The sequence below is a fragment of the Panicum virgatum genome, chromosome 5N (assembly GCF_016808335.1).
Source record: "Panicum virgatum strain AP13 chromosome 5N, P.virgatum_v5, whole genome shotgun sequence".
In the NCBI taxonomy this organism is placed as follows: domain Eukaryota; kingdom Viridiplantae; phylum Streptophyta; class Magnoliopsida; order Poales; family Poaceae; genus Panicum; species Panicum virgatum.
The window spans coordinates 23,829,008-23,851,438 of record NC_053149.1 but is presented as its reverse complement, the minus strand read 5'-3'; the positions used below and the strand labels follow the sequence as shown (position 1 = coordinate 23,851,438).

General features: G+C 45.8%; 1 protein-coding gene and 1 long non-coding RNA gene across 2 annotated transcripts; one reads left to right on the top strand and one right to left on the bottom strand.

Moving 5' to 3' along the window:
- Nucleotides 1-6,957: 6,957 nt before the first annotated feature.
- Nucleotides 6,958-7,482, top strand: LOC120674677 (BTB/POZ and MATH domain-containing protein 5-like). Its single transcript, XM_039955815.1, has one exon. It carries the CDS (start codon nt 6,958-6,960, stop codon nt 7,480-7,482), a length of 525 nt encoding a protein of 174 aa, XP_039811749.1.
- A 3,619-nt stretch (nt 7,483-11,101) lies between these two features.
- On the bottom strand, nt 11,102-12,811 carry LOC120676096. The gene is made up of 2 exons (XR_005675666.1): nt 12,436-12,811; nt 11,102-11,478 (listed from the first exon to the last, which is right to left on the bottom strand). It is a non-coding gene; the product is annotated as an uncharacterized LOC120676096 (long non-coding RNA).
- Between the last annotated feature and the right edge of the window lie 9,620 nt (nt 12,812-22,431).

Here is a 22,431-nt window from a genome sequence, read left to right as displayed (position 1 = left end):
TACTATTCAAAAAACTATGCCAATACCATTACAATTGTTCCCTACTTTGAAATACGCCATTATGGACACCGGAAGACATATTGGGCCCACTTTCAGGCATCCTGAAACTAACATACTTTCGTATGGACACTTTTGCCCCTGCTAGTCTCCCTCCGTCCCACTCTATGATGCATCGGACCCACTTGTCATCCCTCTCCCATCAACTTTCTTCCTCGTTCCCAGCCGCGCCTCCGCTCTGCACTGTGAGCACCATGTCCCCGCAGGTCAGCGGTCCTCCAGCCTCCACTGCTCTCTTGCCGCAGCTGAGACACTGCCGTCCCGCCAGCCATACGTGCCGCCCTGCTCAACCCCCACCTCCATCGCATCCCGCTAGCAGGTCGGCACAGCTAGCAGGTCGGCACAGCGATGCTGCGGGCATAGCGTGCCGCACCACCGGCGGCAGGCCGCCTGCCCAGGTCTAGCTGGCCGGAATCCCGTCCCCGGCCTAGCAAGCTCGAGCCCAGCCCCCTTGGCCGGCGAGCGCGCGTGTGCGGGCCGCAATGCTGCCGCCGGGGCGAGTATGCGCGTGCATGCTGCCGCGCTTCCGCCGAGCAAGCACGTGGGTGGGCCACCACGCCGCTGCTGGTGCCGCCGAGCGAGCATGCGGGTGGGCTGCGTCGCCAACGCTGCTGCCGTCAGGCAAGCGCGCGAGTGGCCACCGAGCCACTGCTACACTACCGCCAGGCGAGTGTGGGCAGGTGGGCGGTGCCACTACCGCTTGGTGACTGGAGCGAGCGGGTAGAGCCGGAGTGTGCTGCGGTGTGCTGAACTCGGCATGGCCGGCACCAAGTCGGAGATGGAGAAGAAAGAGAGGGAGGGGGTTATTGCGCCGGGGAAAGCCGCAGGGCGAGCGCCGGGTTCGCGGCGGCCTCGTGCTCCTCCTCCTCCATCGCGGCTGAGGGAGAAGGGGAAGACCCGAGGAGCGCTCCGGAGCCGCGGGGCGAGCGCCGGGTTTGCGGCGGCCTCGTGCTCCTCCTCTGTCGCGGCTGAGGGGGAAGGGGAAGACGCGAGGAGCGCTTCGGGGTCCCGGTGCAGTGAGCGGTGGTGGCGAAGGCAGTGCGGGGAGGAGATGAGCGTGCAGGATTCGTAATAGCAGAATCTTGTCGGGGATCTCGCGGGTCGGCTCGCCTTTCCCGCCGCCGCCGTTGACTCCTACCTCGCCGGCGGCGCCGGCCATGGGCGAGCGTGAATGGATACGACAGAGGTCAGAGGAGCACCAGAGGGCCTTATCCACTTGGATGGGGTGGGCAAAATCGTCCATACGAAAAATACAGTAGGGTGGAGGATGCCTCCATACGCCTACAACTGGGCCCAAACCGGTATCCAGCGTATATAGTGGCGTATTCCCAATATCAGGTGAATTGTAATGGCAACAGTATAGTTACTTGAGAAGCAATGGTGTGGTTTAAAAACGACAAAGTTATAATGGCACAGATCTAATTAACCCTTTTTTTTATTGGGAGAATGTAGAAACTGGAAAGCGAGTGCTACTGCTAGGAGGAGATTCAAAATGTTTTCTGCGAAGGGAAGGAGCGTGTGGTGGGGGACCGACGGTCTGGTCCTAATAACTGGGGTGCTAGGAGGAGATTCAAAATGTTTTATGCAAAGGGAAGGAGCGTGTGGTGGGGCCGGCTGCGGCTTATTTTTTTCAAATAATAGCTGTTTGGTAATCATGGTACAGTGATGGCAGCAATGCTGGTCCGACGTATAAATTTGAAAGATTAATTTATAATGATCAACCAATTGGATCCACGAGGGGCAGGATTAAATTAAAAAACTACACCCAATTTCGTGAGCCACCCTATAATTGATGTCGTTAATTAAGTACTTGTGCTTAGAACAGATAAAACATACTACCCTCCAGGAATACATGACGTTTTGGGCACAGGAAAAAGGTCTCCAAAAAGCAACTTTTATAGTATAGATTAGGAAATTGATTAATAAGAGTTGGAAATAAGAATTAGCTGTCATGTAAAACTAAGATAACACCACAAACTATATTGTAGTGTATTTTGTAAGAAATTGAGATAACATCAGACCATATGCAGGGAAAGTAAGCTAACACCTAATTTTGGTCATCCATAATACGATGTATTCATGTAAATTTGAAGAATTTATGTATGATTATCTTAGGCCAAAATAGACTTTGGTCCTTCAATTTTACTCCAAGGGTCAATTTGGTCCCTCAACTTTTAAAAAGACCAATTTGGTCCCTCAACTTTTGTTTTTTGGTCAAATTTATTCCTATACTGATGTAATGCACCATAATATCATGAGACTAATGCTAAAAAGTCATCGTTACCCTTGGTTATTTCCTCTTCTTCACAATTTGCATGTTTAGCAGTGGTGCAACAAGTTAATCAATCATGTGCATGATATTCTTATGTGATCTAGACTAAATTAAATACGAAAGGGTATTTCGACAAATACGAGAGATATCAAATCAGCCAAAAAATAATAGATCTATTGTGACCTATTATTGATTAATTACAACTATATAATAATGGAAATTGAGTATGAGAAAGATCTAAGGGTAAAAATGACTTTTCACATCTATCTCATGGTATTATGGAGCATCACATCAATATAGGGACAAGTTTGACCTAAAACAAAAGTTGAGGGACTAAATTGGTCTTTTTGAAAGTTGAAGGACCAACTTGACCCTTGGAGCAAAGTTGAAGGATCAAAATGGTTATTTTGTCTTATCTTAGAGCATCTCCAACAAACTCTCCAAAATAGACTAGCTAAATTTCTGTTTAGCTATTCATTTAGCTAAGATTGACTCTATATATTATGGTGGAATCCAACAGACTAGTATCCATTTATTCAACTCTCCCCCTCCACACACATTGACAAATGGGTCCCATGCTATCCTTTATTCCTCACCTTCCCTCACGCATGTTCTTCTTCCTCCGCTCAAACCTTCCCTCATGGCCAAGCTCCCATCCAACCCAAAATTCGCCACCATCACTTGTGTGTTATTCAATTCCTTGCACCTGTAGTTTCCCCAACCTTCCAGCAAGCCATTTGAGCCGCTTCCGGTCCAAACCCTTCACCGAAGCTGTCAGTGTTTTACTGTCACGTCTACGTAGGGGTACTCTTAGGTAGAGAGATGATCGTGGGGATCACCGAGATCAAGAACATGATGGTACAAACAACACAACGGTTAGACAGGTTCGGGCCGCAGAAGTTGCGTAATACCATACGTCATAGGTGGTTTATATTGCCTGCCACAGTAGTTTACAGAATCTGTTGGAGATGTCTTAGCTCCTCGTCTTAGCCATTCCTCTTTTCTTTTTAACTTCTTATCTAGGCCGTGTACCAAAGATAGTCTGTAAACTACAACTTCCTTGAAAAAGTTTCAACCACTATGAGTGAACCAAACTAAACTGTTCAATTCTTCATTAGACCAGTCTCAATGGGCGTTCATGAGCAATTAAATATATATGCCACAACAGTAATTTTGCTAACTGGGTAAGAGATGAGAGAATTTTATAGGATGGGAGAGAAGTTTCATCTCTAGCCGACACAGTTTTTAAAATTTTAGTCTTATTAACTGTGCAATAAAACTCTGGACTGCGACAGTGAGACTAACCTTAAGATCTCTCGTTTAAAAAAAAAATCAAGACGGACCTCCCGGCAGGATTGTTAAGTCGGCGGCCGGCAGCTTCCGGTCCCGCCGTTAACGCTACCCAACGATGGCCGGGCCTACGCCAACCTACCTGAACTCCGCTACAGAAGATCCTGTTGAGTGTACTTTATCAGCGCACAAATCTCTTGTTCTCGGAGAGTTGGAGGTGAGCAGTGCGAGGTAGTCACGCATCTTTTATGGCCCGCGACTTTGTGTTGGTCTATCTGGCGCATAAAGCTGCAGTACCAAAGCGTTTGCTGGAAACAATGGCACCCTATAGCAGCGTGCCTTGGCGGCAAGGAGATCCATTTCTTCACACAAACTTGATCAGAGGAAATCTTGCACACAGGAATTACGTACGAAGAGATCGATTTTTTTTGTCTGAAGGATACAGAATCTTACAATTCGGTACTCAGAGATCTTCGGATAATGACTCGGAGAGATTTTTCCAATAATCAAAAAAGTTGTTCCAGTAGAAAAAATTGGGGGGTTTTATACCCCCAACCCCTCGCGGTGTATTTATAGTCTTGTCCATACATTTTCACCTTATGTTAGTACTTTCGGAGCCCCTAACTAGGTTTTTCTTGCTTCTGAGTTGAAGAGCCGTTTACGCCACGCAAGCTTCTCCGAATCGTGATTGACACGCTTCCGCCGCTCCTCCGAGGGTTCCTGGAGACCCCGGGCGCGTTCCGCCCTTTGGGCTACGCCCTGTCGACTTCCAAGCGAGGGTCTTCGGCGTCTTTGGCCCTTGCTCGCATGTAGCAAGGGGACCTTCGCGTGAGTAACCTTCGCAGGAGTGCGCCTCCGAGGGAAACCTCCGACCTGCGGATCAACAAAGAAACGCCAGAGGCTGACCAAAGGTTATGGAAGTGGGTTTGTAGCAGTTGCCGTCGTGCCATTAACCTTCGGGTATAGCATCTCCTGAGGTAGCAATCCCCAACAGATTCTTTTTGATCCAATGGCACTACGCGGTACAGCTCTTCGCCGACCGCTGCGGGCACCTAGCAAGACGTCCGTTCTATTCTCTTTCTTTATTTCTCCCTCCTCCATGTAGATAAGGCAAACGGGAGAAGAGCAGGTGTCGAGACTAGAGGCAACTAGGGCGCATTAACATGTTTTAAGTCTCATGGTGATCAACGACTCTGGAAAAGTAACATGTTCTGTTCCAATCTATTGGTAAGGCGCCTTAAGTACGTGTGCAGACGTTTGACATTCCATGGAACTTTTTCTTGTCTAATTCTGCCAGCTTTCCAATTAAAGAATAGAGTTTCATTCTAAAAAAATTTGGAATGAAAAAAGCCATTGAATTAAATAAAAAAGCAGACATAAAGGGAGTCAAACTCGAAATTGTGGGTCGTCTAGCAGGGAAAAAATTTGCACGTGCAGAATGCATCAAAAAGGGCTTTGGGCACTTTAACCATTCAGCCATGAATAATTAACCATGGATGAGTAACAGGGATCATCGTACATCGTAAATAACCAATTTTTATATAGAAAAATATATCATAAAAAATGAAATCGAAAATATTCGGAGACGGCAAATATTTGGAGATGACTATGAAAACAAGCTAATTTGTCTATTTGTTCATGAATCTGTGGAATCTGAAAGCTTTGCATGCTTATATTAATGTTTCTAAGCTCTTGCCTAAGCTCTGTAGCCCCATTGTGAACATCTATTTTTATTAAGAAATAAAACTAGACGTTAAAAGAAATGAAATTATACGACGTTAGGCCAGTCTCATTGTACAGGTTTATGGTATGGTGACCTACACTGAAAACTATGTAACAGTGCCAAATGGGTTTAACGATGATGAAACTCTCCTCACATTCTATGAAACTCCATCATTTTCTCTTTTTGTTATGTCAGCAAAATTAATGATATTTAATGCCATAAAACCCTATTGAGATTAGCCTGGCTATACATATTTGTCCATGAATCCACATGATATGTTTCAAAATATCTATCGACACTCTTTGTACATTTGTCCTATGGCTCTGTTTGGAATATTAGCTCAGAGATAATTTTGATGCCTAATGTTTAGTTTTGAATTGGTAGGTTAAGGAATATCACAAGGTGAGCTATTTGGATCCATTGGCTAATATCCACACCGAGCGGGATTCAGTGACCACAATGCAACTTGCGCTAAAGGACAAAAAATGCACTGCAGCGGTGGTAAGTCACCGCTACAGTACTCAATGACTTATCTTTAGTAAGTCACTGAATTTGAATCCATATCCACACACTCTCTCCCGTTCCCATACCAAGATATACTGCAGACTCACCTTTTTGTAAAAAAATCCACATAAATTAACCCTATTAGCACTCTTGGAGGGGTTAAAGATTTTGGCAAGCTAATTCACTTTAGCTCAAAATTATCCCACTTATTTTGATACATGAAGGATAATTTAAGGCTAAAATGTAAAGGTTAAAATTTATTCCATGTATCCAATCAGAACCAAGAGATTTTAGGCCGTGTTTAGATCAGGTGGCGTGTAGACGCAAAAAATTTTTGCGTGGGAATCTTCCCAATTTGAAGTACTAAATGAAGTTTATTTATAAAAATTTTTGCACAGATGGGTTGTAAATCGCGAGATGAATCTAATGATGCTAATTAATCCATGATTAATCAATAATTAGCGGATGGTCACTGTAGCATTACTGTTGCAAATCATGGATTAAGTAGTTTCATTAGATGCGTCTCTCGATTTACAGCCCAACCATGCAAAAAATTTTGTAAATAGACTTCATTTAGTACTTCAAATTAGCAAAATTTCTTTTCACTCTAATGTGTTTACGATTTTTTTGTTTACGGGGTGGAATCTAAACACACCCTTAAATGGAATACTAGTAGACATGCAGTAAAACGTTGAATCCTCTACTGGCACTTGAATGCACATCAGCACTAGACTCCTCGTAAAACGGATGATGCCCACTTGCCCAGTGACCATCACTCGATTGGTGCCCAGTGCGGCAAACGAGGAGCCTCCCTGCGGCGATAGCTAGGTCCGATAATTACAGCTGCTTTGATAATTACGCCTGCTGCGTCATCTGCACTATGGGCCTGTTTGGATGGCGCCTGGCAGGCAGGTCCCAGCGATCCTAGCCTCAGGCGACCGAAATCGGACGCCTGGGATCGCTGCCTGACGCAGGCAAGTTTGCCAGGGCTCCAACCAAAGAAGCCCTACATATATGGCCGGGAAGCCAAGTCCAGAGTCCATCTCACACTATACTCAACCACTCCACCATCCTCCAATGGCTCCATCAGGCATCAGCTACCCCTGATCGCATGAGCCTCACCGCGGCGGCAACCAGAGAGATCGTCTTCGACGTGGAAGGCTACGCCACCACCAAGCGGATGGCCGCCGGCGGCCGCCGCTACTTCCAGTCGGACAAGTTCGCCGTCGGCGGCTACGAGTGGGCCATCCGCTACTGCCCCGATCGTGGCGGCGTCTACGTGTCCGTCACCCTCGTGCTCCTCAGCGAGCTCATCAAGGACGGCGACGACGCCGGGCAGGAGGTCGGCGTCAGGTTCGCGTGCGCGCTGCAGGACAGGCACGGCGAGCTGTCGTCGGAGAGCTGGAGGAGCGAGTCGTATGTATTCTCGGTCTGTGGCCAGGAGAGGGGCTTCTGGAAGTACGCCACGCTCGATGTCCTGGAGGACCCCGATTTCATTGTGGGCGACTGCTTCACTCTGGCCTGCACCGTGTCTGTTCTTCGGAAGCCGATTCTGCGGGCGTGCACTACTAAAAAAACACAGGCCAAAAATTCCGACCAAAAGTACCAGTTGTTTTTTCAACCAATGCTAATGTGAGGCATTAGCACCGGCTGCAAACAGCAGCCGGTACTCGTGGCCTGTACCAGCCCGGCACTAGACATTGGGTGCCGGGTCGTGGCATGACCCGGTTCCAATGCTTCAACATGGGCACCGGGTAGTACCAGAAACCGGTATCAAATGGAGAAGGCGACAAAGATACCGGTTTGTGACATTGCCCGGTGCCTATTTTTCAGTCATTGGCACTGGGTGAACAAATACACCGGCACTAAAAGATGTAGGACCTCCCTTCTCGATACTTTTAAACCAGGCCGGTTCTTCTCATCTACTCCTATCTCTCTACCTCTCATTTCTCTACCTCTCCTTTCTCTCTACTTTATCCTTTCTCGCCTCGCGGGCGGCGCAGAGGCACGCACAGAGGCGCCGGCCTCGCAGGCGCGGGGCGGAGCGCGGCACGCGCGCGGAGCAGGGCGCAGCCTCGCCGCCGCTGCCACTGCGGGAGCAGGCTGGCGCCGCCGCCGTGGTGGAGCGCGAGGGCCGCACCGCCGCCGCCGTGGTGGAGCTCCTGTATGGCCTGCATGGTGGCAGGCGAGAAGAGCAAGCTGCCCGAGGAGAGAAGGAAGCCGAGACCCGGCGAAAGGAGCCCCGCCGACGCCTGCTGCCCGAGCGTGAGCACCAGGGGGTCACCAGCAGCTGTGTCCTTTCCTCCTCCTGCGACGATGACGACCGCGCGAGGGCTGCAAGAACCCACTCTGCACATCGATCTCGGTTAGTTCTTGCATTGGCTCTTCCGCTCGACCTCTGCATCGCCTACGAGATTCTCTTGCCGCCGTGTCTGTGCAGGTAGCCCGTTCGGCGCAGAAGCGCAGGGCGCGCCCGTCGGCGGCCTCCCCGACCGGGTCCTCCTCCGGGTCGTGTCACACCTCAAGGCATGGGAGGCGTGGGAGCGGCGCTCGGGAGCAGGCCGCCGCCGCCATGGGGCGCGAGGCCGCCATCGCTGCGGATCTGCAGGAGCCGGCCGTGGGGTGCGCTGCCAGGGCCATCGTGGGAGATTTTTTTCTTTTTTTTTCTTACTTTTCTGATTTCTGAAATAGAGATGCATGTTGTATGGATTACATCTATCTTGTGAACAATTTTTTGAATATTTTGTGGGATCTACGAGTATTGTGTGTTTGTCAATTCAATATTCTGTGTTTGATTCTTTCGAATGAATTGCTGGTACCGCTAGCGCTAGTGGAGCATGCCAGAGGAACAGAGAGAGGATGCGGGGAAAAGGGGGAGGATGCAAGCGAACGACGTAGCGGCCTTTGGTACCGGTTGGTATTCCAATCGGTACTAAAGGTGGTCATAGGCACCGGGTGATTTATCCGGTGCCAAAGACAGACTCCATTGGTCTCGGTTTCTTGGTACCGGTTGTAGAACCAGTACTTAAGACTCTTTTCAACGGGTGACTATAGCTCTTTTTTAGTAGTGGTGATCCGATCCATCGAGTCTAGCTAGCTGCTGAATCGATGGGGCGCTCTCCTCTACTTTTGTATCTGGTTAGTTATCCAGCAGTTTCGATCCCGGTTCTATCAGAAGAACGGCGACTACGGGCAAGTCATGGATCTTATGCCTTTCTGTTAGTTTTTCGTCATTCCTGACCCTTGAGTTAAGAAAATTGTTTCAGTTCAAACAGGATTGAGTGCCCAGTGCAATTAATTAAGTTCGACACGCTTTAACGCCCAGCATTCAGTTTTCATGGGTTTGGCAGTGCGAGAGGGACGAGCTATTAGACAAGTGTATTCTTTCGTTTCAATTGAATCCTATCAATTACTAGGAGATAGTAAAACTAACCAGAATCCTCTCCTAGTTTCGCAAAAAGCTGGTGGAGAAGCTTCGATCTCAAGCTTTATTGCAAATGGCATTATTTGTTTCGGTTCGGATATCCAGAGGAGGGAAATAAAGCACTATATGAGCAGGGTTGCAACGGATTCCTAGCTAATTCAAACGAACTTTTGTTAAATTCGAATGGAAGAGATCAACGAGCGAATAATAAGGCTATCAGGCCTTGACTACATAAAAAATGGACGGACCGTATAGAAGTCCGTCGCTTTTGATGGGTTGATAAACTAGTGTAGGTTCAAATTGAACTGACATTTCAGCTGCGCTCAATTACTGCAAAGAAACAAACCTTTCGTTTGACTATGAAGTTCTGCAAGAAAAAAAAAGAAAATTAACAAAAACCTAGTATATCAAAGTCTTATACTCATTTACTCAAGGTTTCTTGAGGACCGAAACATGTCCTCGTATGTGACCCATGACGAATTTGGCCACTTCTCCATGCCCCATGGAAACCCGGAGTTCTCTCGGTTCAAAACATGTCTCCTCGCAAAAACCTCGTATGTTGGCCGTTGCGGCTACCTCCATTTCTCTCGCGGGCCCTCCGGACTTGCCCAGCACCGTGCACGCGAACCTCACAGCCACACATCCTCCTTTGCTAGGCACAAAAGTTGGAGGACGAGGTCGAAGCAGCCGGAAGCCTCGCCGTGGGGCTGGTAGCGGACTTGCCAGTCATAGCCGCCAACGCCGAACTTATCCGACTGGTAGCAGTCGACCTTGCTCTTGGCAGCCTCCCTGGTGAAGTGGAATACTTTGGACGCGGCAACCGTCAGGTTCATGCAAGGGATCTCGTCGGCTTTTGGGACCTTCTCCATTGGAACTGGATCTTTTGTGCGTATGCTCTCTCTCTCTCTCGTCGCAGGAGTGTGCTATATATATATATAATAACCTAGCTGGCTTTTACTTGCCAGAGTTAGACGGTGTCAGCGGGGTGTTGAATAGACAATAGGTATATAGGACCCGTCTATTTAGCATGCAGGTTGCTGAATAACTATTCAACACCCACGGCGGAGCAAGACTGACTCCGGCATTTCAGCAAAATTGGAGAAAATTACGGTGCCTTGATTACATGGGAGTAAAATCTCATTACAGAGTTTATTGAATGGAATAAATGGGGACCGCGACCCTTAATTGACGCGGATGGTCTCCATTATTGTATTAAAGCAGTTTTGAATGGTTAGTAACTCAAAAAAAATTCGTTTAACCATTTAAATTACAGTTTTGAATCGTTGGAAGTAAAAAGTGAACAATAGGAAGTAAAAATTTACTGGTTTGTTTTTTCTTTAATTTGAATGATTTGACTCCGGCAGACCCCTGCCCCCGTTATTACTCGATTTGCTTCATGGGTAGTAAAAGTTGGATTTGTGTTGTACCATAAAAATCATCTGTGTGGTGTTTTGCCATCCCGTTTTGCCGTAATTCATCCATAGATTTACTGCAATAGCGGTAAATTTTTACCGCTATTTGGGCATTATTTTTTGCAGAAGTAATTTTCATATATAAGGAAACTGACTTTAAAAGAAATAATTTTAACAACTAAGAACGGTATTTTAAAATAACACAGTGGTAATAATCTTTTAAACTTCACAACTGTCACCTAAACATATTGTACAAAACATACATGATAATATAAGACCAAAGCATTGTCTACATAACCATGCTTGATGTGCATCCAGTACACCACTACAAGCCAACCAAAAAAATTAAAATAATTGCGTTTAAAAAGGCAAAAAATAGGTGGCCACAAAAAAGGAATAATAACTGAAATACAAAGGAGTAAATCGTACAGAACATGGAATAATTTGCCAAAATTGGGTTTATAATTACAAATAGAGTAATTGGCCATAGACATGAAGAATAATTTTTGGAATAAAAAAGAGTAATCTTATACGGCATGGAACAATTTGCCTGTTCAACTGTTTTACAGGGACAAGGAGATAATACAAGAACCAATCACAATTCTTCATATTTGTGAATGTTTGCCATCAATTCCCAAACAACTGCTGCAACATCTCTGTTCTCTACATATGTTCAGAAACCTGACAACCTAGTAACTCTTGTATTAGCAATAAGTTTCTCATTAGCTGCAACTTTGCTGCTGATCCGATGATCTCCTGGAATGCACATCCACTATCGCAGAATGACAGAACAGAGCTGCCATGGTAATACGCAAAATGGTGAGAAAATACAATAGAATGTGTAATTTTAGATCAACACTGCAATGCATAATTTGGTTTGGTTAGATCATAACAAAATCGAATTCACACTAAACAAGCACTCCAGATATGCGATGGCAAGATGCATAGCCTAATCTGATCAGCATAAGCTTGTGCTCAAAGAAAATAATAGATCTACATTACTAAATAAGAAAGGTACCATCAGCTACAAAAATAGTTCTATGCAAGATTGTATAAAATACTCATCTAATGTGCAAGGTTATTCCTGTAATGCTATCAAAATACTAATCTAATAATTCAAAATTACTCATGGAAACACTAAGTTGTGAATTACTCCTTGAAGAATTTAAAATTACTCTTGGGAACACTATGGTCACGCAATGGATCAAATTCAGATGAAAATTATTTATCTAATCTATGAATTATTTCTTGTATAACATTTATTGAAATTACAACAAGACACGTCGAATGGTGCAGTAGTAGTAATCCCCCGCCAAGCCCAAACCAACATTGCAGCTCCCTGCTCTGAAATTCCACAGCACACAAATACACCATGCAATCTCAGCTTGGCCCCCAGCAATGGAGTGGATGCTCAGTCTCATCGTGCAATCCCAATCCTTTTTTTAGAAAAGGGAATATATTGATCAGGAAATCCCAAATCAAAATCCCAATCCGCTGTCATAATAGGAATTCCCACCAAAATCAGGAAATCAGAATCGTGTGCACCTCCTATACATGTGTCCTGCTCCGTCAGAATCAAACAAAAATAACCAAAGATATACAGATGGAAACAAAAAGCAGAGATGCGGAATCCATTAATCACCCGCAAGAATAAATCTCATAACTAATGTACCTCCGGATGCAAAAACACGTAGATGCCATTGTCAGTGCACAAGAGAGACGCCGAGATCCATGTCTACGACGCCTAATTTACCTCAGTTGGGCCAGGACTGGGCGGTCGGTCTATGGGAGAACGGATCCGCCGCCCTCCCTGCGATGCTCCAGTGGGGTGGCCGCGCACCTAGCAGGAGAAAGTCCGGATGTTGCAGCCAAGCTGCTCGCAGAGAGCGGCCACCAGGGGGATCGATGGAATCGGCGCATCTGGTAGTGGGGTGGGGGCGTGCCGTGCAGGGGAGGTGTGCGGGTCTGGCATCAATCTTCCACGGCGGTTGCGAGAGGGCAGGCGGGGATGGCATGGAAATGCCGGTAGCACCAGGAGAGGGGGTGGTCGGGCGGTGCCGTGGACTTGGCGACGGCGGCGCGCGAGCAGGAGATGAATGGGGACGGGATTAAAAAAAACGCGGCCGGAGGGGTGAACGGACCAACACGGCTTCTCCCGGCCGCGGAAAAATCCCCGAACCTTGACCATAACCGTGAGAGTCAAGCCTTACGACGAGCACAATGAGGAGATTTTTTTACCCACGGGCGGAAATTCGTCCCAACTGGGATTCGAACTCGCGATCTCGTGGGGACGACCATACCTCAGTTTCTCTAACCAACTAGACTAGAAGAGCTTTGGTTAATGGGGACGGGATTAGAGGGGGAAAGGGGGATCTGCGGCGCGGAGGGGGTGGCATCGGCGCGGCGGTGGGGGTTGCATCGGTGGTGCGGTGAGGGAGCGGTGGGGGTGAAGAGAGAGGGTGTGGCGTCGGCGGCGTGGAGGGGGGCATGGGTGGCCCGGAGGGGATGGCGTCGGCGGCGAGGTTGGGGTGGCGTGGTGGCCCCATGGTTCAGGAGGCCACCTCCTGCAGTACTGCAGATGAGACTCCCTCGCATGGTCGGTGCGGTGGGGGGTGGGGTGGTCGGCGCGGAAGGGTGAATAGAGGGGGGAGGGCGAAATTTGGGGAGCCGATAAGACTGCAGCAATTGATGGTGTGATTCGCCAGATTTTTGAACAGTACGCGCGTGACCTAATAAGCTTTACTGTGAACTGTAAATTAGAAGCCGATATGTATTTTTAATTACATTAATGTTACAGATCACATGCTGGTGGGGAGGAAGTAATAGCCTAGCTGGCTTTTACTCGCCGGAGTTAGGCGGTGCCGGCGGGGTGTTGAATAGACAATAGGAATATATATATATATATATATATATATATATATATATATATATATATATATATATATATATATATATACTCCATCCATATAGAAAATAGATGATGTTTAGGACAGCGACACGGTATTTAAAGCATAACTTTAACCGTTTATTTTTATAAAAATATTTGTTGAAAAGTGATATATATATATATATATATATTTATGAAAGTATTTCTTAAGACAAATATATTCATATAATTTTTACTTTTTCAAATTCAATAACTTAAAAGTTATTCATAATTTATATTCTCAATGTTTGACTCAAATCTTGTCCAAAATGTCATATAAATTCTATATGAAGGGAGTATATATATAGCAATATAGGAGGAGGATTGATTGATCCATGTAATTAATGGATCGCTGCCCGCATCTATCCTCGGCCATTACTGTTGAGGACTCTTCTTGTGCTGCGCTTTGCATGCCGGCATGCAAATTGACAGCAGAGTACCGAGGTCGAAATAGGAATTCACTCTATTTGCGAGTTCATTCATCGGCGTAAGAGCTTGGATAATAATTTAGGCCGCTGCTGGCTGCAAGAATACTTATAACTTATCTCTCAACCCATTTATACAGTGGTTAGTTTGTTTATCATTAATATATGGCCCACATGTTTCTCTCACAAATTTTCTTGATTCTTGTGTCAAAACTGGTTGCAAGCTTACATCCTGCTCACACACTCTCTCTCCTCTCTTCTCTTCTCCACCTCATCGTTTAGCCTGCTTACAGCCTGTTATAATACTTACTCTAAGGCTAATCTCAGTGCACAGGTTTTATAGCATATTTACCAAAACTGTAAACTAAATAAGTTGAGTTTCATGGAGATGGAACTCCTCTCTCATCCTATAAAACTCAATCATTCTCTTTCCTTACCATGTCAACAAAATAGATGAAGTAGCACAAAAATTAATGTTATAAAACTCCCCAACCTCCGTAAACGCACAACTAGAGCTGTTGAAAAACTCATAACTCGCTTGTTAATGGCTCGACTCGTTTTATAATGAGCCAGCTCGTTTTATAACAAGCCAGCTCGGTTTATATCGAGCTGGCTCGCGAGCTATAACAAGCCAAATTAAATCCCAAACTAACAACCAAAATTGCCTCGCGAGCTGCTTCTATCTTGCTTTTGGTGTTTATATATTACCTACAAACCTAATCAGTCTAGCACTCAAGTTGTTGCTCATTTATTTTACTTATGTAAAATGTATGAGTATGACTATCGTGGACTTATGGTCATAGTTGTGTCATGGTTGTGGTGGGCTGGACAAAAAATTTGTGGAATTGTGGATCAATCACTGTATGGATTATATTCTCCATTGTTAAAATTATAAGTACTTTGTGTTTGTTGCTTACTGGTTTTATAAATTTCCCTGTATTGTGTTTTTGTGGTTTGGCTTGTGAGCCAAACGAGCTGGCTCAAACTTTTTAACGAGCCGAGTCGAACTGAATCTACTGGCTCGTTTGTATAACGAGCCGAGCCAAACCAGCTCATTGACGAGCCAAGCTATAACGAGCCGAGCTGTAACGAGCCGAGCTGGCTCGACATCCAGTCCTACGAACAACGTCACACCAAAGTTTTTTCTAATTCTAAAAGTAAAATGAGTGGTAAAAGGGGCTGCTTATGATTGCTAATTGTCGAAAACTGTCCTCCATCTCACGCGCGGCACGCAAAGGCTTTAAAAAAATTCAGAGAAGAAGAATTTTTTATTTATAGCAAGAATTGACATGTGCTAATGATATGTGATTTTATTAACCAACAATTTAGCATAAATCACAAAACTGTACTGTAATTATTTTTCTATAAAGTATATTATTGATTAGTGATAGATATGTTTAAAACATATATATGAGCGAACCTACAATATTCATATCAAACAATACGAAACTGCCATGCATCTTTAATAAACTTATGTGTTGTGTCTACAGGTGAAGGAACGAACAGTCGACAAGTAGGGGTGGATGGGAGCTTTAAAAAGTCTCCAAAAGAACTAGACTTATATTCCGAATTTAACTCGACGCATCTCTTTTCTAACCACCAAAGTGATACAATCCAACACATGACGAGATCACTCTAGGATCGATTAGAAAAAGTTCGACACAAAGCGGAAGCAAAGACTAAACAACGTCGAAAGCTTGACACAAAGCAAAAGCCAACTAAAACACGGCAAGAAAAAACTTGCACTGACAAAGAAACTGATCTACTCAACCAAAGCACAGCACAAAGCAGAAGTGATGACTTACCAAAGCACCGAAACAAACAAGCAAAACAAGAAAAGCTGTTGGCCGACACAAGCTAGTAAGTAATGCTTTGCAACACTGGTTCCAAACAAACACATGCAAGGGAGCAAGTCAGATAGCATGCACGATCATACTCAGTGTACAAGCAAAACAACAACCAGCTGAAGCAAGCAGTAACAAAAGCTGCACTTGTACCGAGAAGCAAGAAGCTTTAAGAATTAAACCTGTGAACAGTTAGTCCTTTTTGAAACATTGGCCAAAGCAATTAACTAGCTAACTTAAAACAATATCCGAGACAAGACACAAGTGCTCAGGCTAAAGGTATAAACTTGAAAAACTAATGAGGCATTTCATTGAACAGCATGTGGGCATGAAGAAATACACTGGAATTTGGCCTCGAGTATACCTGGGATTTCCCACTCACGCACACGCTTGATGAAGATCTGCAAAACAATGAAATACTCTAACTCCTATTCACCGTGGAGAGAGAGCCCTCAGGGCGCACGGAGCGACACATGATGAGGACATGACCAATACGCATATGATCGAGGCCCAAGCGAAGATAGAGTTCAAAGCCCAATCCACATTGAAGTCCGATTTATTCGCGAGTCCGGTTCGGACTGCAGGAGCAGGCCTCACGAAAACGGACGCCCAGGCCACATACGGGCTCCGTTTTGGGCGTTCTATATATCGTTGGAAAGCTAAGGAGATAAGCTTTCCAACCCAACTGATCCCATATCAAAATACGCTTGGAGTCGATGGGAATCATCGAAACAACATGACGACCAGAATCTGCCTGGATGCAGCGACGCCAGTTTTTGGGCCCGAAGGCCTTGTACTCCCTAGGGTTGCCCGGCCACCCCCTTGGCCGCCCCCCTAGCCTCTCTCTTCTATATACACAGCAGCCGTCATTAGGTTACTTGGGTTTTGCTTAGATTATTCTGTCGAGAACAGTTTCGCCGCCGTGTCGGTTTGTGAGACCCCAACTTTGAGATTAATCTTTCATCTGCAGAGTCACTTCAATTGAGCTGCGTTCTTTCGAGTTCTTGCTTGTGTTCTTCGTTGCGCTTGCAGGGATTAGCCTTCTTGGCGAGGTCAACCAAGTTGTGACACGGTTGATAACCAGAGGAGTTGTGGTGCTAAGATTGCTGGATTCGGGTCTTAGGATCTGAAGCCGGATCGGTGTGTCTCGCTCCGCCTACAACGAGAGCTATCCAGAACCTGACGGAAGATCGGGAACCCACGTCCCCATTATTTGGTATTCAGAGACTCAGGTTTACTGTCAGGTTTCACATCTATCTTTAGTTTCATCAATTTCGCCATTGTCCCACAGTCCACCAAAAAGCCCTAGAAAATTTTGTGTTCGTGCTGTTTTCCCATCCCATTAGCCCTTTTAAGCCATTGCATATTTTGATATCGGAGTCCGCATCATTGAGTTTGTGTCCATAGTCGTGGTCTTGTTGCTGGTTTAGATCGAGTTCTTAGATTGGTTTGAGTTTTGCATCGTGTCACCGTGTCCTTTTCCATCTCGTCATCACGTCCGGTTCGGACTTGTTTCTGTCCAGTTCGGTATTTTGTTGATATCTCTCACATACGAACTCGGATTTTTGTGTTCTAGTACTTTATGGAAATCTTGTGAAATTATCTACAACTTAATCAATTGTGAGAATTCCAGAAAACGTAGTTATCTGCGCCTAATCTGTATTGGAAGCCAATCTGTTGGTTACCCAGAAATTTCTGAGTAGTCTGTATTTCGGGGTCAATATCTTCTACTTCCTTTATCCAAAAGAGACTTTCCATATATTGAAAAGAAAGAGAAAAAGAGTATCTACAACTTTCGTGTTGTAAGTTTTCGTGTTTGGGGTCTCTAAATTTGTCAAACAGCCTGTATAAGTTTATGTAGCAAATCTGTAATTTACAGACAACAATTTTGTGATAGTGTGGAGTTGTCTCTTGCTCTTGTGGCACTTTTGAATAGAAAAAGAAAGAAAGAAAAAGGCAAGTGCATAAAAAAGAGCCGCACAAAAAAAAGAAAAAAAATCAGAAGTGCTTGCATCCTTTTGTGTCCTTTGTGCTTGGTATATGTCGCTTGCTTGCTTGAACTAGTTCTAGGAACACGTTTAGGCCAGCAACATTGATAAGTACTTTGGATATTTATTCAATTTTTGCTATCTGATTTTCAATTGTGCTAATCCTTGCTACTAAATAAAGCCCCCCGAAGCTCCACATATTACTTCAGATCAGTACACCCAAAGGATCTTGCAATCTTGGTACCACTTCCTCACAGGTTTCACGAACCAGCCACCGGTTGTACCATCCTCTGCTTTGTATTGGTAAGAACACTTGTAAGAGCTTGGTAAGACGTGCGAGATTGTGTTTCCACCATCCACATCCACATATAGTAGTTGATAGGGATAACCTTTTTGTGTTTTCTCTTGTCTACTTACTAACAATGTCAGGAAACACTGAGATTGCTCAACGAGTGTTGAGTTCTCAAATGGAGAAAGTGGAGCAAAATCAATTCAACAATTTGTTCCAGACTTTCTTTGCCGTGATGGAACGACGTTGCCGAGTCATCATTGATGATGAGACTTGCACCAACCTTGCAAGTTTAGAGCTAGTCGAGAAGCTTGGTCTGACCACAAAGCCACATCCACATCCATACTACATGCAATGGGTAAATTCTTACGATAAGATTAAGGTAACTGAAATTGCACATATTGAATTTAGCATTGGTTTTTACAAGAGTAGTGCTAATTTTGATATAGTACCCATGCAAGCATGTCATTTATTGCTAGGAACGCCATGGATTAATATAAATGATGTGGTACATAAAAAGGTTGCAAATAGATATTCTTTCAACTACAATGGAAGAAAAATTACACTTAAATCTATGACTGCAACTGAAATTTTAGAAGCCGATCTTGAAAGAGCAGAGAGAAGAAAGAATGAGCCTTTTAGAAAAGAATGGATTATTTCAGATGTTACAGTGTCTTCCTCTAAATCTGATTTTGTACAAATTAAAGATATCGCTTTGTCTTCTGTTGGACCTAATATTTTGCAGCATGTATCTAAAACAGAAGACAAGGTGATAGAGAAGGAACAGGTAATTGTCTCAGGTAAGAGCTCTCTTGATGTGCTGAATTTGTCCACCACTCATGCTATAATAGAGCAACATTTAGTGGACACCAAATCTGAATTGACTTTGTCACATGATAAATATTCTACTAAATTTGGTGATAAAGAAGAGTTGTGTGATAGTTCTATGTTTATCCCTGTGCCACAACTTGTGAAGGAAATTGATCCTTTTATTTTGGAACCAAAGACTTATGCTAAAAATAAACATTTGATTCCAATTGCTACAGAAAAGGATGAAAGGACATTGTTGTCTTCTTTAAATACTTTGGGTTATATAGAGTTTGATACTTTGTGTGCACTTAGTAGTTTGGAGGAGAAATTTAAATGTGTTGGATTGCCATGGTTATCTCGATGTACATATCACTTTATTGGCAATTATAATTGTAAAGGAGAGTACATGGTGCATCGTGTTTATATATGTTCAAATCTGAAATCTCCTTTTGCTGTGCAACAATTTGATGAAAAAGTGGGCTATTTTAAGATTAATCCTATCACGCAGAGTTCCTCTTGTTCTTCTTTGTTTGTTTTGTCACAACAGGTTCAATTTCAAGAAGGGGAGCAACGCAGGATCATGTCAAGAATGGGAACAACTACTTCCGCAAGCATCAGCGACTTTGAGTCGAGGACGACTCAAAACCAAGAAGGGGAGAATGATGAGGACATGACCAATACGCATATGATCGAGGCCCAAGCGAAGATAGAGTTCAAAGCCCAATCCACATTGAAGTCCGATTTATTCGCGAGTCCGGTTCGGACTGCAGGAGCAGGCCTCACGAAAACGGACGCCCAGGCCACATACGGGCTCCGTTTTGGGCGTTCTATATATTGTTGGAAAGCTAAGGAGATAAGATTTCCAACCCAACTGATCCCATATCAAAATACGCTTGGAGTCGATGGGAATCATCGAAACAACATGACGACCAGAATCTGCCTGGATGCAGCGACGCCAGTTTTTGGGCCCGAAGGCCTTGTACTCCCTAGGGTTGCCCGGCCACCCCCTTGGCCGCCCCCCTAGCCTCTCTCTTCTATATACACAGCAGCCGTTATTAGGTTACTTGGGTTTTGCTTAGATTATTCTGTCGAGAACAGTTTCGCCGCCGTGTCGGTTTGTGAGACCCCAACTTTGAGATTAATCTTTCATCTGCAGAGTCACTTCAATTGAGCTGCGTTCTTTCGAGTTCTTGCTTGTGTTCTTCGTTGCGCTTGCAGGGATTAGCCTTCTTGGCGAGGTCAACCAAGTTGTGACACGGTTGATAACCAGAGGAGTTGTGGTGCTAAGATTGCTGGATTCGGGTCTTAGGATCTGAAGCCGGATCGGTGTGTCTCGCTCCGCCTACAACGAGAGCTATCCAGAACCTGACGGAAGATCGGGAACCCACGTCCCCATTAACACATGTCCCCGGAGAAAGGTGGCGCAACGCTGGCCGTCCGATCCGTCGTGAGAGATCAATCCACGCCGTTCTTTGGTTTTTTCGCAAATAGACCCTTCAAGTTTTTTCTTCGAACCCGCCGTCCACGTTTTTTGCAAACTACCCCACGGAGCCACCCACCCAACAGCACTTCCCCGCCACGCCCCCACCCCCCAACCCGCGGCGCACCCTCCCTGACCTCCCCGCCCCCTTCTGTAGCCTTAACCCTAGCATCCCCAGCCGCTGCCCCGCTGCCCTCCGCCCCGCCGCCGGTCGCCGCCCTCTGCCCCTCGCCCTCCCCCCTGCCCTCCTGCACCACCGTTGGTCGCCGTCCTTGGCCGCCGCTCCCTCCCGGGCTCCCCACGTCTCGACCCCCGCCGTCGCTGCCCCTCCGACCCCCGCCATCCGCTCTGCCCCTCCGACCGGCGGCGTGCCGGTGGCGGATCTGGTCCGCTCCGCCCTCCGGCGTCGTCGTCTGCCGATCTAGGCCGGCGACGTCGAGGCGAAGCAATGGGTAGTGGATCCGGTCCAGCGGCGTCGAGGTGGATCGGCGGGCGGCGGATCCGGGTGGGGGCGTCGAGGCGGTGCTGCGGCCAACAGATCCGGGCGGCGGCATGGAGCGGGCGGCGGATCCAGATGCTGGTGTCGAAGCGGCGGTGTCGGCGGCGGCGTTGGTGTCGAGGCGTCAGCGCGAACGGGGCAGGAGCGAGACGGACGGAGGCGACATCCAGACAGAGGCGCGGGTGGCGGGAACGCCCGGTGGTGTCCACCGCCGTGCGGTGCTGTGTTTCCATTTCTTCCTCATTTTTTTATCTTTTCAGTTTCCTTCCATGTTTTCTTTCTACGCGGCGCAGCGCGTTCTTCACCTAGTCACACATAAAAGCAAAGACAAATCTGTAGTCCTCCGCTAACCGACATAACGCCGTGCCGCCGCCGTTGTGCGTGTCTTGACTTGCTCCTCCGGCCACCTGCGGGCGATGCTGCTGCTTGCCGCTGCCTTCCTTTTTTTTGATTTGCAATGGGTAGCTTTTTATTAGCTCAAAGATCATTATATAGAGTATACCAGAGAAACTCTGGTGGTACATGAAACCAAGACTTTTCAACTAGTTGATCAGCAGATCGTGCCAACACATGTGCTACCTCATTACAACATCTACTAATATGAACAAAAGAGAGAGCAACAGTAGGAATACATGCCATCTTCTTGATGTCCTCAACAATGATCCCTGTATTGGATCGATCCAAAGTTTTGAAATGAAGCTTCTGGACCAATGAGAGGCAATCAGATGCAATTATGGCACGTTTATAATTGTGGAAAATTCGATTCATGCCACCACAACTCCGTGAAATTGGGTGTCACGTTCAAAATCATGCCACTCAATGGCATGATTTTCAACATGAGATCTAATTTCAAGAAATTGGAGTGGCATGGATCCAACTGACCCTTATAATTGAGTCCCAAAGCAAAGGTTACAGCTTGCCTGAAAGCAAAAGCCTCTGCAAGTTCTGGCTCAATGATCCTGTCCAAACCCTGTCTGTAAGCAGCCAGGAACTCACTTTTGTGATTTCTGATTACAATACCCATCCCCATGCGATTAGCCCTTTGGAACACTGCTGCGTCAACATTTACCATCACCCATCCTTCCAGCGGTGGATCCCATTTTTTACGCCTAGGAGAATCACACCTGTTGGACGGAACAGGCTTAAACATATGCAGCAGCACCATATCGACATATGCTAAAATCTTTTCAACTATGCAATGAGGATGTACTTCATTCTTACCATTCCGCACCGCATTTCTAGACTCCCAAATATGCCAAATTGCTATGACAAGAATAGTGGCCTCCATTTCTGTACAGCCTGCCAACATTTGAGAAATCCAGTCCCTGGGTGACCCAAAATATTTGACTAAACTTTTGAAACCCGATCTCTTCTTCAATTCCCTCCATATTTCAGCCACAAATTGACAGGAGATAAAAGTGTGTTCAATGGTCTCATGTCTGCCTTCCTGCCTTGCCGGCGTGTACTGCGCGCGCCTGCCCTTGCCTT

Bases quoted from the DNA above. Each gene is read 5' to 3' on its own strand.
- LOC120674677 (XM_039955815.1), top strand. From the start codon at position 6,958: ATGAGCCTCACCGCGGCGGCAACCAGAGAGATCGTCTTCGACGTGGAA.